Source organism: Salvia splendens, chromosome 15, assembly GCF_004379255.2.
Source record: "Salvia splendens isolate huo1 chromosome 15, SspV2, whole genome shotgun sequence".
Lineage (NCBI taxonomy): Eukaryota > Viridiplantae > Streptophyta > Magnoliopsida > Lamiales > Lamiaceae > Salvia > Salvia splendens.
Genome location: NC_056046.1, coordinates 17,769,857 through 17,786,805, shown reverse-complemented (window position 1 = coordinate 17,786,805; position 16,949 = coordinate 17,769,857). Strand labels below are relative to the sequence as shown.

At 37.8% G+C, this 16,949-nt stretch overlaps 3 protein-coding genes across 10 annotated transcripts; 1 reads left to right on the top strand and 2 right to left on the bottom strand.

The window, feature by feature from the left end:
• Positions 1 to 1,921: 1,921 nt before the first annotated feature.
• Positions 1,922 to 5,094, top strand: LOC121768373 (gamma carbonic anhydrase 1, mitochondrial-like). 2 transcript variants are annotated; one of them, XM_042164856.1, is made up of 5 exons: positions 1,922 to 2,117; positions 2,881 to 3,024; positions 3,737 to 3,862; positions 3,952 to 4,103; positions 4,419 to 5,094. In XM_042164856.1, the coding sequence occupies exons 1-5, from the start codon at positions 2,003 to 2,005 to the stop codon at positions 4,632 to 4,634; spliced, it is 753 nt and encodes a 250-aa protein (XP_042020790.1). In that variant the 5' UTR covers positions 1,922 to 2,002; the 3' UTR covers positions 4,635 to 5,094. The 2 variants fall into 2 exon arrangements, with proteins under 2 accessions (XP_042020790.1, XP_042020791.1); XM_042164857.1 differs by lacking the exon at positions 1,922 to 2,117 and adding an exon at positions 2,189 to 2,774.
• A 167-nt stretch (positions 5,095 to 5,261) lies between these two features.
• On the bottom strand, positions 5,262 to 7,212 carry LOC121768372 (dihydroflavonol 4-reductase-like). The gene is made up of 6 exons (XM_042164855.1): positions 7,053 to 7,212; positions 6,674 to 6,843; positions 6,398 to 6,592; positions 6,161 to 6,320; positions 5,887 to 6,079; positions 5,262 to 5,814 (listed from the first exon to the last, which is right to left on the bottom strand). The coding sequence occupies exons 1-6, from the start codon at positions 7,192 to 7,194 to the stop codon at positions 5,538 to 5,540; spliced, it is 1,137 nt and encodes a 378-aa protein (XP_042020789.1). The 5' UTR covers positions 7,195 to 7,212; the 3' UTR covers positions 5,262 to 5,537.
• A 3,108-nt stretch (positions 7,213 to 10,320) lies between these two features.
• Positions 10,321 to 16,934, bottom strand: LOC121767695 (26S proteasome non-ATPase regulatory subunit 11 homolog). Of its 7 annotated transcripts, XR_006043175.1 has the most exons (3): positions 16,750 to 16,859; positions 11,838 to 11,943; positions 10,321 to 10,684 (listed from the first exon to the last, which is right to left on the bottom strand). XR_006043175.1 is itself a non-coding variant. In XM_042164021.1 (2 exons), exon 2 carries the CDS (start codon positions 13,823 to 13,825, stop codon positions 12,557 to 12,559), a length of 1,269 nt encoding a protein of 422 aa, XP_042019955.1. In that variant the 5' UTR covers positions 13,826 to 13,849; positions 16,750 to 16,876; the 3' UTR covers positions 12,335 to 12,556. The 7 variants fall into 7 exon arrangements, 2 of the variants coding, with proteins under 2 accessions (XP_042019955.1, XP_042019956.1); XR_006043174.1 differs by lacking the exon at positions 10,321 to 10,684 and having other exon boundaries at positions 11,437 to 11,943; positions 16,723 to 16,934; XR_006043177.1 differs by lacking the exon at positions 10,321 to 10,684 and having other exon boundaries at positions 11,437 to 11,920; positions 16,723 to 16,934.
• Between the last annotated feature and the right edge of the window lie 15 nt (positions 16,935 to 16,949).

Genomic DNA, 16,949 nt, shown 5'->3' with positions numbered 1-16,949 from the left:
ATTCTCTTTCTCTTAAATTAGAATATAAAGGAAAGTTTTAAATAAAAAATACTACTCTATCCGTCCCATAAAAATATGGGCAATGGGTATGGCACAAGAATTAAGATAAAATTGGTAAAGTAAGAGAGAAGAGGAGAATGATATGGGTAAATTAAGAGAGTGGAGAAAAATGGTAATTAAAGTGGTGTTAGTGAATAGTGGGACCTAAATAATTAAATTGATATAAATTTCCAAAAATGGAATGCACATATTTTTGTGGAACGGACGAAAATGGAAAATGCACATATTTTCATGGGACGAAGGAAGTATGAAATTCTTAAATATAAATTACAAAAATTTAAATTATAAATTTAATTATCAAAATAATTTGTAACTAAATTTATTTTTGATTGTGATTCGATTTTTTTTAATATTAACAAAATAAAAAAAATTTAATTAGTCCTAAATTTTCAATTTTTAATATTAAAAAATAGCTTAAATCACAAGCAAAATTAAATTTAGCTACATTTTATTTTAGAATTATATTATAATTTTTATACTTAACTTGTTTAAGAAATTTCATACTATTTTTTATTTTAATTTTTACTTTCTAAAAGTTTTAAGAAAGAGAGAGAAAGAGAATCTCCCTAAACGGATTGAAAAAATGAAATGAAAAATATCATTTCAGGTACTCAAATTAAAATATCATATTCAATACTCAAGAGGGATAGAGAAAATATCAGATTCGGTATCTAGATATGAAAGTCCAAAAGTACCGTTCATGCCTTGAGGGTATTTTTATGCAAAATTGTGATGAATAGTGAAAAAGTATCATAAATGCGATTACAACTTAGTTCAGAGACTACTCACGATATTTTTGTACGAAACGCATAGTTCAAGGACCATTTTGCATAGTTCACTCTTATTTAAAACACAAAATAAAACTACATAAATTCTAATTAAACAAATTAAAAGAATAATAAGAATAGGAATAAAGTTGAGTAAACTCTGAACTCACTGAGCCATATTCATTTATGCAGTGTAATTAGGCCTGAAAATTTAGTCCGCGGGTTTCGGGTATACCCGATTCCCGACCCAATACCCGACGGGTTTTGGGTACCTGAAACCCGAAATTATGGGTTCGAGTACAGGTTTGGGTAGTTAATGTTAGGATTTTTCGGGTTTAGGATATCTGGAACCCGTATTAGGGTACCCGACTAATACCCAATTAAACCCGATTAATTATGTATTTGTGATAAATATTTTTATTTAGTATAGGGTGAGTAAATTTATTTAATCACATGTAGATTTATGCCAAAAATTTCTTTATTTTAAAATTAAGTAGTGTCTATTTGTCTAATGTCTATTATATACTCTCTCCGTCCCATATAAATAAGCCATATTTCATTTTTCGTATGTCCCATACAAATAGCCCATATCCAATTATGACAATATTTTTCTACTTCTCTTTACTTTATCTTTTTATGATTCACTGCATAATTTTAACTACTTTTTCTCATTCCCTCTTACTTTACTAATTATGCATTAAAACTCGTGTCAATCCCAAATAACCTATATCTATGGGACAGAGGGAGTATATGTATATAGTCACAGAATCATAATCTAGAAAAAGCTAAAGCATTAGAATTGAAGTTTAGACTTTAATAATAGTCAATAAATAGTATTATTGCATTATTTTTAATAATTTCTATTCTTATCACAATATAATTTATATGAAAGAATAAATTTGAAATACTAATTTCGGGTTTATGGGTATCCGAATAGTTAGGTTTGGGTACCCGCACCGAGTATTAGGGTACCCGAATTCACGTGCGGATTGAGTATTAGGTATGATATTGTTGAGATTTCGGGTTCGGGTACCCGAATTTTCGGGTTTGGGTACCCGTGGGTACCCGAATTTACATGCCTAAGTGTAATCGAACTTCATTTCTCTCTGCAATTCGCCCCAATCTCACAACCCTAAACCACAAACACCCAATTCCGTGAAGAAACCAACACGAGGATGGGCACTATGGGAAGAGCTCTGTACACCGTCGGATTCTGGATTAGGGAAACCGGCCAAGCCCTCGATCGCCTCGGCTCCCGCCTCCAGGGAAACTACCTTTTCCAAGAACAATGTAATCTTGCAATCTCCCTCTTTTGCTTTAGCTACTGGATCTTTTGTTAGCTCTCTGGTACCTGCATTTCTTTATTTATCTAGTTTTCGCTGTAATTTGAGGTCGGGGTTTTCAAGACTCGATTTTTAATTTGTGAATCGAAGTGGGCGCTGCGCTGTATGCTTTCGTGAGGTTGCGATTGAGCTGTGTGAGAGAAAAATGTGATCTAGGGAAAGTGTAAGACGGAGAAAGATTGGGTCTAAAATCTAAATGATGGAATGGAATGCGACATTTTCTATTCCCCGTTTCTTTCTCTTCCCATTTCCAGGTTTAATTTAGAAGATGGGGGTTTTGGAGGAGGAACTCACCCATACCTTATCTTTGTAATTGCTAGTTTAATGAGCATTTTCTCTGTGTATATTTCTTGTATCTTTAGCTCCCCATCTTGCCAACCATTTGGTGTTGTTGAGTCAGTATTATTTCATCTGATACTGAATTCTAACAGAGCAGTCACTTTATCTCCTACTTATTGAAATGTGCTGACCTTTGGAGGAGATGGATGGCATGGATGATGAACCACACAACTATTGTTCTTTTTTCAATTTCTGTCTCAATGGAGGGAACGTCATGGTGATTTATCATAGAATCCACAATGTATATCGTTTTCTCTGTACACATGTATGGATAATTGGATGGCAATTCATAACATTTGTGTCTGTTCTATTTGCTTAGTATCTTATTTCTACATTCTTCGGATATATTTGACACGGCAATTTATTTCCAGTGTCAAGGCATAGAACACTCATGAACTTATTTGACAAAGCCCCCTCAGTTGCTAAGAATGCCTTTGTGGCCCCTAATGCATCACTGACTGGGGAGGTTTATGTTGGACCTAGCTCCTCCATTTGGTATGGATGTGTTGTCAGAGGTATGGTCTTCACTGAATTAAATATAGTTTCTTTTCTTTCCATGTTATACTTGAATTTGATTGATATCCAGATATATAAATTACTACTGTACTATGAATTTTGTGCTCTAGAAAATGTCTTTTGGTCTGCAACTAAACTCTCTAAGTAGCTTAACTTATAACAAGAGAATTTAACCAATATTTAGTCATGTAAAATAGCATATTTTACATTTACTGTAGAATGTTCGTCATGCAGAGTCATCCATGCCTTCTCTCATAGTCTCATTAGACACTGTTCTTTCTCGAAGACTTAGCGTATACACTGAGCTATTTCAGACCCAACTATAACTATCATTGTGAGATGAAGGTCACTGTACAATCCATCTGATGGACCATTGCTCTATATTTCATTATGATGTATCTGAATTGCTTATGGTTCCTTTTCAAATGTAGTTTTTTATAATGATGGTCTTAGTTATCCCTTTGTCACCATTTTGATTTTGAGGTTTGCGTCAACTCTTTTGTTTAGTAATATTCTGTTCATGGAGATGGATTGACATTGTCCAAAATGAAAACATAAACATGAAAGTTTCTTTGACATTACATTTGATTATAGCAAGCTTCTTAGATGTGTTTTGGTTGTTTATGTCATCACTACTGGTTCAATCATAGTCTTTAGGCATGACATTCTTGTGTGATAGTAGTATTTTTCAAGTTGAATTGGTCTCTGCAGGTGATGTGAACAGCGTTAGTATAGGAGCTGGAACCAACATACAGGATAACTCTCTTATTCACGTAGCTAAATCCAATATTGCTGGGAAAGTCTTGCCCGTCCATATTGGTGACAATGTCACTGTTGGTTAGTATCATCAGATGACATTCTCAGATTATATTTCCTGCTCGGAATTTCTTGGTCCCGAGTATTAATTTTCACATTGGGCTCTATAGGGCATAGTGCTGTCTTGCACAGCTGTACTGTAGAGGATGAAGCATTTATTGGTATGGGTGCAACATTGCTTGACGGGGTGGTTGTTGAGAAACATGCAATGGTTGCTGCTGGAGCTCTTGTCAGACAGAATACAAGAATACCCTCTGGAGAGGTTAGTTAGACACATTGATGAGCTTTCTATTGTCTTGCCTTGTGAAGTTTTATATGCATAGAAGTGCCACTAGCTGACTGTATGAATTCTGGAACTCATCTTAAGATTCTTAACATATCTTAATAGCTACTTAAACCATCTTCATTCGGACCTTAAACATCTCTTCATGTTGGCTTCAAATCAGTGGCTTAAATATCTAATTAGGGATTCCGTTCATCTAACAATGCAATTTGGACTAATTAACCTTAGAGAAATAGGCGTTTATAAGGTGGCAATTGAAGGGTCTTTTCTGAATTTGTGATTTTTCAATACCAGATATGGGGAGGGAATCCAGCCAAATTCCTGAGGAAACTCAAAGATGATGAAATCGCTTTCATATCTCAGTCTGCTACCAATTATGCAAACCTAGCGGAAGCTCATGCTGCTGAAAATGCCAAGGACTTTGACAAGTCAGAGCTTGAGAAGGTTCTTCAGAAGAAATTCACTGGGCAGGATGGAGAATATGACTTAAAATCGGGTGTTGTTGTTTAGGTGTCAGCATCACCATAACTGCAGCACAATGAATCTTAAGAGTTTCCTAATATGGAACATGTACCAGCTTTGTTTTTTTTTTCTTTTTTACTGTTTCAGATGGATTTCATAAAGATGCCTGAATTTTGCAATCGCTTCCAATAAATTCTGGGGCAAGGCTGAAATTTCAAAGGATCAATCCTGGTAGAAAGTAATTCTTATGCGCGCCCTCTTCATCTTCCATTGATGAAACACTTAGATATTGCTTGTTCCTTTCATGATTATCTGTTTCGACTTTATTAGATGCCCTTTCTTTTGATATGTCTAGGGGAAGGCATCAGGAAGATGAGTTGTCATGTCTAAGAATTTGATATTGAGCTACAAGGAAATTCATAGTACTACTTAGCATGAGTAAGCCATGAAATTGTTGTATTCTTTCACCAATAATGGGAGGCACCATTCTGTTGTTTTTTTGTTGAAATCTTGAAAAATTTGGCACTGTGGTAGCATTTTCTTAGCACAAATATGCATTTAACTTGTGCCCACTTCTGCTTCTGTCTCTATTCATTTCTCTCAACTCTTAAATTGTTGCAATATTTACTGTTCAAGCTTGCTAATATACTTCATATATCACAAAAAGAGCTGGTCTATCTTAAAAGTGGCATTGATTGAATTACATAATTGCTGTGATTTTATAATTGGAGTTGATATTACACTGGCACTAACACCATCTTGACATTTGGTACTCACTGATTTTGAAAGCTCAAGTGGCCTAAAACATAACATTATCACAGTGCAAGATAAACTTATTCAACTCTTGTAGAATGGTGATGGGGAATGTGAGTGAGATTCAACAGAACAACACCCAACTTATTTGGAAACAGTAGATCAACAAATCTTCACAATGTTGTGCACATGCTAAATTCATTCACATTTTCCGTTCTCACCCGCTTCCATCTGTTTTTCCTTAGTTACAGAATTGTCAATGGTAGTATGCTTTTTCTGGGAATCCAAAGTGGATTCTTTGTTTTCTCCATTGCTGTGGGTCTGAGTGGAAAACGGCAGCAATCCCTTCTCTCTGCAGCTGTCAATGGCTCCTCTAAACATTTCCTCTAACGTGTACTTGAACGAGAACCCCATTCCTTCCAGTTTCTTGGAGGAGAAGCTCACCACAGGTATGTTCTTGTCAATGCCTTCAAACCTGTCCATGAAAACATAACTTTTTTGTTAGTGGTAAAATTTAGGGGTCGGCCAAATCTGAGACTAGGCTTACTCAGTCGGGATGCTGTATGCAGGCCATTTTTCTCTGATCAAATTTGCTATGTCGTAGATAGTTGCATCGTGTGAGGAGCAAATGTATCTTCCCTCGGCTTTAGGGTGCTCGAACAAGAATATATGAGCTTCACATAGATCATCTACATGGACAAACTGTCCTTGCTTTATGATGGAGTAGTGAGCTTCATCCCCTAGTTAAAATTGAGTAAACATTAGTTGAAAATGGACTTGAACTCTAGACAGGCACCAGATACATGAATGATGAAATTCACCTGTAATAGGAGAGAGGGCTGTGAGTAAGCTTGGCGGGAATGTAGGCATGAAGAAGGGTCCAACCACCAATGGTGGTATGATGCTGATGAAGTTTATGTTACTCTCTTTAGTTGCTTCCATGGCAGCTTTTTCAGCTAAGATTTTAGACACAAAGTACATCTGCAGCAAAAAAAGAAAATCATTTAATAGTGTTCCCACCAACAGCTGATAAACAGAAAGAGGAAAAGAAAAACAACCCATCCAGTCATTTTCTTGGAATATATGAATTCCAGATCACTCCAATTTGTTTCATCATAGGCTGGTTTCAGATGCTCTTCAGCATTCACTGTCCCAGCTGAGTTTGTGAATATTACTTTCTTGACAGTTTTGGCCTTGGCACATGACCTCATTATGCTCAGCATCCCATCAATTGTAGGCTTGATCACTTCACTCTGTTACACCACCCCATCATTTCATTTCAATGTCCAAACCAATCTATACACAGCAATGAATCTTTCTTTCAACAATCTTACCTCGGGATTGACGGGCTCGAAATCCATGGGAGTGGCCATGTGAAACACCCCTTCACAACCTTGGACTGCCTCATCGTAGCTTCCTTCTATACTCAGGTCTGCTTTCCACAGTGTCAAATTGGTATCTGCTCTTGCCAATTCTAGTAGGGGCTTTACCTTCTTCATGTTTCCTGCACAATTATATTGTCAAGATTATATCTCATGATTAAATATGTACTTTTGTTTGATTTATCAGATTGAATCTCATAACTTAATCCTCTATAAATAATCATGTGTCATGGTCAACTATTTAACTAAAATGATCTCATAACACAATTTTAGATTATCTAGGAAATCGAGCACCACCATAGTATATACTTATTGTGATGACTAGTTATACCTGGATCACGGACGGTTGCGCGAACAATGTAGCCACGTTCCAAGAGTCTCATGACAATCCACGAGCCGATGAAGCCGGACGCTCCGGTCACACATACCGTGGTGGATTTAGGGGTCGGTGGCGTGGTGGTTTCAAGTGGCATTTTTTAGAATATGGTTTCCATTGGATGTTGTTTAATTATTTATAAAAGTCCATAAGTGCCAATCTACATAGTAGGTTGTACAACCACGTGACGTTACTCACCATTCATGCACACCACCAATAAGTCTACAAATGAAACCTCATCTACCAAATTAATCATGTTCACAACTCATTTTTATTAGTCACGATGATTGAATATATAAGATACATATACATATATATGATACGATAAAAAAATAAGATTAAATAATCCAATATACTCCATTGGTCCGCCATCAGAAGTTCCGGTTTACCGTTTTAGTTCGTCCACCATTATGAGTCTCGATTCACTTTTACCGTAAATGCTAGGTAGACGCTACTTTACACTAACTCATTTCACTCCTATTTTATTATAAAACTAATATATAAAAATCGATTTCCATGAACTCATTTTGCTTATATGAGACTTTCTAATGGCGGACAGGGGGAGTATATAATTAAAATGGATATTGGTCTCTAATATCATGAAACTTTTAAAAATTTGTTTTTTCACAAACTTTCAACTTGACAAATAATATTACGAACTTTATCCGTTGTTATTTTCCACCGGCAACGAATACCAGCTACATTAAAATGACATGGATTCTAAGTTCGTATACATCTATATTAACAAAAATGGTGAATCTTGAATCGCGAACCCAATTGAAAATAACAATTACGGATAAAGTTCGAGATATTATTTTTTTTTTAAAAGGAGGATCGACGGTGGTTCCCCACCTACCCCCGAAGTGACTCGGACCCCCGGCCTAACGGTCGGAGGTGAAGCGTCTTACCAAGACGCGCTTCGTTGTCAAGGAGGGACCCAATGGGTCCACCAGCCCCGCAGGAACGGGTCTAGGATTTTTCACCTCCCCCAGCTCTGGAGTCAGGCCAGTGAATCCACTAGGCCCCAGGGAAATTAATCCCCAAGATGCGCCTCCCACCTCTAGGATGAGGTGGTATCCTTGCCTCCCTTCTCAACCAGTTGAGCTAGGAGGCTTGGATAAGTTTGAGATATTATTTGCCAAGTTGAAAATTCTTGGAAAACAACAATTTTTTAAAAAGTTCCATATATTAGTGGCCAATATCCCTAATTAAAACTCGACCCCTTTTGCTTAGAATATGCAATTTGGACGTGTACACATACATACATTCAGGCCGGCAGTTCCATGCCAAGCAATAATTTAGATTTAATTAAAGAATGGATACGAGGAGATTAAACTATAATCACCAAGAATCAGTCTCTATACATTATCATAATAATTTTTTTTCAACCCAAAGAAAAGGTCAAAACATCACAACTATATGTAACATAAAAGAATACTCATAACATGAGACCATATATAGAATTAGAAACCTCCTCATCACACTACCTCACCAATAAAAGCTACTCATTTTTCTTCATCAACACAACAAATTACAAACACCTCTCTCTCTCTCTCTCTCTTTCAGATAAAAAAAACATCCATGTTTAGAGCTCTGAGCATACGGAGGCGGGGCTACGAGCACCTGGACGAAGGAGGCGAGCCGTCGCCATCAGCCTCTTTGATGCCAAAGTTGAGCCGAACAAAAAGCGTGCCTACAAAAATGATGAATTCCCCAAAAAGGGTGCCCACCGCGGCGCAAGAAGCCAGCAAGGCACGCAAAGTTCATCCCTTTTTTAGTATGTTTGAGACGAAACGGAGGAAGAAGGCGACGATGAAGCCGGAGTTTTCCCGGTATTTGGAGTATCTCAAGGAAGGAGGGGCATGGGACATGGCTGCAAATAGGCCAGTTATGTATTATAAATGAAAACTACTAATGTTTTTTTAATTAGCTTTGGGATATATGTTTAATTAAGAGCACTCTCATAAAATTGTGAGTGCAATCACATGTGCTATGCAATATTAATTGTATTTCAAAATTTTTGAGGTGATTAATATTGCCACAATGATTATTGCTTAATTAAGGAAGGTCACTATCGCCTTGTTTCTTGATTGTTGTTTTTTGGACTTTGTGGTCGCATATTTTCAAGATTTAAGACTTTTTAAGGGTGGTTATCAATCATTTTCTTTGGTAAGGGAAGAATCAAACATGATGAGATTTGATAACCTATTTTGGTATAATTATTTCAAAATTTTCACACTTTATTTTGCTATAATAGTTACTGATCTTAAAATTTTAAATCAGAATATTTTGCCACAATGATTATTGCTTAATTAAGTTCACTATTGTCAAATTGGAGTTGAATTGAAATTGAAAAAGGGCTAATTGCGCTTTCACACGTTGAGCATTTCGTTGACCGGAACTCGTTTACAAATCATGCTCTACGCGCTTAATTAATACTGCGAAGATGCATGTAATTAAAATTGTAAAAGCATACAAAAGTCAGAAAATCGAAACTTGACACATGGTTTATCCGTTTTTTATATTTTTCTTATCTTACCTTTATTAATTATAAATATAAAAACTTCAAAAAATTCCAATCGATCATGAACGACTAATTTTGATTTTAATTTTATTTTATACTCCCTCCATCTCACAATAGGCATCTTATTTGGTTTGATCACCAGTTTTAAGAAATGTAAAACAAAACGAGTGGAAAAACTTAGTGGAATGTGAGTCTCACATTTATATATAATTTTTATAATAGAATATGAGTATAATGAGTTAGCAGAAACTGAAGTCCATTCACCAAAAATGGAAAAAATAAAGTGGACATCGGACAGACTAAAATGACAGGTGGACAACATTTCACGAACGGAAAGAGTAAAAAAAGAGAAGATGGTTGGGTTGGATGAATATGATGATGCCGAAGATGATATGAATGAAATAGAAATTAATTAAATATTGAAAAAGTGGATGGTTAGGTTGGATTGGATTGAATAGATGGCATGTTTATCAACAACCCACAACCCAACCCAACCAAACCATCCACTTTTTCAATATTTAATTCATTTCTATCTCCTCCACATCATTAATATTCATCCAACCCAACCACATATATTTTCATGGTTTATCAATGACCACCCAACCACACTATTATATATTTATTTTTATATTATTTTTTAATACTATTATTATTACATGAAATATTTATTATTGTAAATTTATCGAAAAACGTAATAAATGACAAACTAAAAATTATAAAAACAAACAAATAAAAAACATAAATTACAATCTTTGAAATACGAAATTGAAAATACATAATTGGTGCTCATACATAAGATGAAAACTAGTCATTCAATTGCAACTGCCGAATTTTACCCACATATGCTCTACCAAATCGTTTAGCAGAGCTTTGTGAGCTTCTTTGTTTTGAAGTTGGGCTTTATTTTTCATGTAAGAAGCTAGACTCGCAATCCTATTCGTAGAATATATGAAATCATTATTCGCATCTCCATCTTCATTCTCACGACTACTTTGTCCAAGTCGATCTTGAATAAATTCTGCTGGATCACAATAGTTCGAATACGTGCTTCTTTCGTCTTCCACTATCATATTGTGCAAGATTATGCAAGCAATCATTATTTTCCTCATAATATCACGATCCCAAATAAGACATAAACATTTGATAAAAGCAAAACGAGCTTGCAAAACACCAAGCAGACATTAATGCCATAGATGGTTACTAGTTTGGTTGGTGCCAACAACTGCATTTGTGCTCACGAAACACCAAGCAGACATTAATGCCATGTCTTCTTGCTCACTCCAACCATGTGGGGTGTTAACAACATTCTTGGTTTGTGATATGTCTTGACTTGATTGTTGATTTTGAAATGAACTTTGAAATTGCTCAGAATTCGAAAAATCATCAAGGCTAGGGAAATAATATTGAGAAGGGTTAACATTTTGGGAAGGGTTGATGTTTTGGGAATGGTAGAAATTTGGAGAATCGGAGAATATATTATTCTCATCATCCTCCATAGCTAGCAACAAGGGAAACAAAAAATATGAAATTCTATTAAACAATAAGGATTATAGGAAGAGAAAAGATGATATTGTTTTGTGTGCAAAATTATAGCAAATGTGGTCTCTATTTATAGAAGAAGAAAAATTATGAATTTTGATATAATTTTTATAATTTTTTAATATAATATATTAAAAATATATAAATTATTAAAAAGAATAATATCAGCCAATGAAATTGTGTCATTTGGCACAATCTCATTGGCTGAGTGGTGAGAGTGGGGAGAGTGACCTTTTGAAGAGAGAAGGCAACCTATGTCAAAGAGAGAGACCCATGTATTGAATAATTTTTTTTAATTAGTTTAATGATGTGGGGGTCGACCTCATGGACCGATAAACATGGTCTTAGAGACCAACGTAGGAAACGATTTCTGCTCATATTACAAAATATCGTATCACTCTTCCAAATAATCTCTAACAACTCATTAAGTCTCATGGTTTTGTGATTATATGTTATGGAGTTGATTCTTGAATGATAAGCTTGATAGATGTTTCATTTTCTTCTAATTTCTACTATTTTCGACATTTATATTAGTCTCTCATCTCATCTCTCCGTCTCGACCTTTTGCAGAACAGCAAGGCGACTCAGGCTTTGGAAAAGAAGACGGAGATGGATCTGGGGTTCGATTTCTGCCACATTGATGCTAGGTTCGGGAATCTTATTGTACTCTTACTTACACGGTGATAATGGATCGTCTTCCCAAAGCTCAGCACAAGCTTCTCCGGCGCCCCTTTCCAGGGGACTTGAGCCCGTTCCGTCGCTGCCACAGCCCATACGGCCATACTGTAAGAATGATAGTAGTCATAATAATAGAAAAACAAGGGGTTAAGCACCATCTCGTGACTGCCAACTCTGAGTAGCTACTATACGGAGGCAATTAAATGCCAAAATATGAATCTTTTTGTGTTTTTTCCAATAGAGAATGTCTACACTTCAAGTCGAGCTTGATGTAAAAGATTGGCTCGTTACATGCCGAATTCTTTAGCAAATTTTTGGTTCTTACTGATAAATAGGATGTTTTTTCTTAAATATTTTGAAGCTTAGCTCAAATCAGACAATGCTCAAGATGGCTGCTATAAAACCAAGAATATCTTCATGGGTCAATCTTGTTAATTTCTAGATGTGCATAAAAAATTCCATTTCATTCAGTACAGAAACAGTCCACAAGCAAAAATGAAACTAGAAATAGTCTATATACTAGAAAAGGAACCATGCAAATATGGAGCACATAGAAAGTCAGAAATTCAAATAAGATGCATCAACCTAGTGCTCAAATGTGACACTGCCCGACAAAAGAAGGTTACAACGATTAGATGAACATCAAGAAAGTAATAGGCGTCTTAATTCATGGAACATAAATCGCTAAGAAGAAAAGTTCTATGCTGCCATGTGATTCTCAAGCCATTATTTTGGCTGACCTTGCATAGAGGCTGTCCACAACCTTCTCCATGTTTGATATAGTCTCCAAAGTCGCTGGGTAGATGGCGTCAGTCTTGGGATAATCAAATATGATCAGGCATCCAGCACCCTGGTCTAGAGTCCCTGCAAACTTCTTATCCAGAATCATCTGAGATAATTTCTTCTCAACTTGGTGGGATGGCAACTCGATTAACTCAGAAATGTGGGCAATCTCGACTCTTGAGAATGGCTCGATCAACCTGCAAAGATTCTGCTCCTGTAGTGTGTCATAGAGGGCGGAAAGGTGCCTGTGGACAATTGGGTCCTCATCCAACTCATTCTTGAAATTCTGCAGGGCAGTCTCAAAGAGCTTCAGCGAGCGCTTTGAGTGAGCGTCAGCAATGGCCTTCATTGCATCTAGTTCTGGTCCTTTATATTGCAAACCAACCTTGGGTGATGATATAATTCCTGCCACGTCCTCAGCCTGGTTCACCATAATTTTGCACAGAAGCATGTACTTAAGGCCGTAAATTGCCTGGGGATCTGCAAGAGTGTTGAAAGCTTCAAATGCTTCAAAGAAGTAGCTGTATGCTGTTTTGTAGTCCTTCTCTTCAGCATGGAGGATTCCACTCTGCAAATCTATGGTGCCCTGCTGCGCTGGGGGCACATACACCGCATTTGCTGCTGTTCTTGCAGCAGTAAGTGCAGCCTTGGCTTTGGGCAGGTTTCTCAGGGCAAAATGGAGTTTGCTCTCAAGCAAATCAATTTCCACAAGCAGCAGCTTGTCATCTAATCTTCTAACCTCTTTAATGAGACCTGAAAGAAGATTCAGTGCTTCTGAATATTCCTTACTTTCCATCAAAAGAGCTGCAAGCCTAGCCTCAATTCGTTGACGGAGAAAAGTGCGCTTCTCAGCCCTTGTCCATTGCACAATCTCCTTACAGAGAGAGATTTGGAGATCAGAGGTCCTAGGTATTTTAGCAACTGAATCGATAATACCACGGACAAGCTTTGCAGTTTTTGCTTTAGGGATCAAGGAAAAGAAAGGCCGCAATTTAGTAAGTAGGCTCTGCAGTTCTTCTGCTCGGCCAACTTCCCTTAGACGATCTGATAGGTCGGTAATAGCCAATTCTTTGATCTTTAAGGCTTCTGAAGAAGATGAAGGATCTTCAAGGATCCCATAAAGGAGAGGGATGGCCTCAGCAGCAGTTTTCTCTTTAGCAGCACTAATCGAATCCTCAGTTGCAGGAACACGTTGGGACAACATAACTACCACTTTCAGAAGGAGGTTCTGCCAGATTTGAACTCAATAGTTACAAAAAAAATCTCCAACAAAGTCACACATTGATACGAGAATATCTCTACGAATATCCCATATATCTATTATTTAGTTTAGTATTGATTTAGCATATCTTTCCATATATTCTTAGTATCTTTATTTCTTATTCCCTAAGTCAGAGTAGTCTTATAAATAGGAGATATTGTATTCTTCTATTTCAATCAAGAAATATGAAATTATCTTTTTAGCTTTTATCGTATTTTATCCTTTTGCAATCCTAAATCTTGGTTTGATCGACCGGCAAAGCTCCGGCGACTGCCTTTTATCGTGTTAAGGGAACTTCACCCTTAACAATTGGTGCTTTCATCGTGAGCTCATCCTCCGAATTACCACCATCTTGACAGCCACGTCATGTATTGTCGCAACCAACAATATCAGCCATGGGCGATTCCGCGAACAGAAGTTGTCCTTGACGCGGAGATGCCATTGCTCCAGGAGGCGCAAGCAGCAGACCCTATAGCTGCGATCCTTGATCGTCTGATGACGGTTGTATCGAAATTGGAGACTCGCCTTGACGATACAGATCGGTTCGTTGGAGAATTTCGACCACCAGTCCAGCCACAGCCTGATCCAGACCCCCTATATAACCAGCCTCCCTATTACGGTGCAGTGATGAGGCCACTTGATAACCACCAACACGATTACCAGCAGCCTCGCAACGGAATTCAGCCACTGCGCCCGGATTACCCACCGCCGCACACCGACTTCCAACACCATCACAACAAGGACCCACACTCCTGGTGGCAAAACTTAAATTTGGGACTATATACGCCTGATACAGCCCAGCAGCCGCCCTTTACGGGCTTCGATTCGTGCGGTGTTGGAGAGATTAGCACCCCTCCGGTGCCGGGGCCACCACTACATTCAGCTACAGACCAATTGTACAACCTGTCGCCTTGGGAGACACCGGGACAACGTGCTCTCCATGAGTACGCATCGTACGATCAGCCGCCGCCGCATCCACCTTGTTGCTGGGATCCACTTGCGCAGTGAGCCCTTAGTGGCTATCCGCCCCCCAATCAATCCCACCACGTTCAGCCGCCGCATCGGGACCCAACCCCACCCTACGGTGCGCCGAGTTACGGACTCCTTGCTTGGGACTATCACGTGCAGCAACAACAAGAAGCATGTGATCAGCAACAGTATGAAGTGTGGCTTGATTATTACAATCAAACTCAAACGGAGATATCTGCAGCTTCCACCCCTTCATGGAGACCAGAATCTACTTCATTCGATGTAGCTCCTATGCAGTCCGTGGCAGCTACTAAATTTGAGAGTGAAGAAGGGATTTATAGTTATGTGTATGGAAGTAAGCATCGAATGAGGGAGCAAGTAGGTGAAATGTCAGATTCTTTGATTTTAGATGCTTTGGTGGAAGGGGAGCATTGTGATATCCCAGAGAGGGACTCTATATTAGCAACGGATGCGACTAAAATCATAGATCGTGAGGCTACTTATTGTTCGATGACGAACCGCCCCAACCGTCCCCAATGTTGCAGTTGTACATCCTCGATGTTAGTGAGGAAGAAGAGGCGTTGTTCGAAGATAAAGTGGAGGAGGATTCTATTGGTGAAGTGAAGGAGATCAACACATCAATTCATGTTGCTCGTGTGTCATCTCAAGCTGTTGAGAATTGTTGGAACAAGAGAGGAGGTGCTTATACCGCTTTGAAGATAATTATCTATGGGGATTTGTTTGTTTGTGATGTTACGGGTACTGTTCATCGTTCGACATCACTAGACGCCGATGCCCGATTGGTCCCTCTGCGCCACTACACGCCATTCCTCCGATTCCCTGCATCGTCTTCTTGGTTTCAAGTTTCTAGAGTAGTATGGGGTTTTTTGATGACCAAATGTATGGAGCTCAGTCATTTGAAACATAAGTGCGGTCTCTTTTCTTCTGAGAAGAGCAGTGGCAGTTGCATGTCTTACCCCAATGTTGATTTCTTTCTAAAGGTTTTTGATCCCGGAGAAGATACCTCAAAGCTTCTGCTATCATTGACTCTCATGATTACTTCATGGATCCCACCTTGAGGACAATGTGGCTTTCAACCGTGGGGGAGTTGATACGAGAATATCTCTACGAATATCCCATATATCTATTATTTAGTTTAGTATTGATTTAGCATATCTTTCCATATATTCTTAGTATCTTTATTTCTTATTCCCTAAGTCAGAGTAGTCTTATAAATAGGAGATAGTGTATTCTTCTATTTCAACCAAGAAATATGAAATTATCTTTTTAGCTTTTATTGTATTTTATCTTTTTGCAATCCTAAATATTGGTTTGATCGACCGGCAAAGCTCCGGCGACTGCCTTTTATCGTGTTAAGGGAACTTCACCCTTAACACAAATCACAAGCGGAACAAACAAGACAATTAAACTGATCCGTAAATTCATTGTTCCATGAGACTTCTACTCAGAAATTCAAAAGGCAACAGAGTATATAAAACCAAAATCTGAGACAATAACAATCGTGTTTAACAGGAAATCAAATAGAAAACCAATATACAGACGGTGGAGCAATCTCTCACGGTTCCTCAAATTTTCCATCACTCTTTCCTAAAGATCCCATTTTTCCTTTCGAGATCAAAATTTCAGCTGAAGTTATGAATAGCACTGGAGCCTACTGCTTCAAGCAATTAAACTTCAATTTCACAAATACTTCCCCCAAATATATCAAGCAAGCATATAAAATACCACAATGTCCAAGTACAATTACGGCAGGCAAGGGGAACGAAAACGAAACTGAAAATCACGAATTCATAACACACGCAAATTAGGCAGATAAATAAATAGCATACAGCAATACAATAATCACATACTCAAAATCCTTAACGAGGAAAGCTTACGAGTAAATGTCAGAGCAAATCCACCGCCGGCGCCGATGCGAAGAGAGAGAAAATACGCAGCAAGAAAACTGATAGATTCGAAATAAATTAAACCATTTCTTGATGAGAGGGGCAACTCCTCAATTTGGGCCGTGGAGTCTTTTGGCCCATAAACAGAAACTGATGGGCCTGGTGAAATACCGGAAATGCCCTTCATCGAA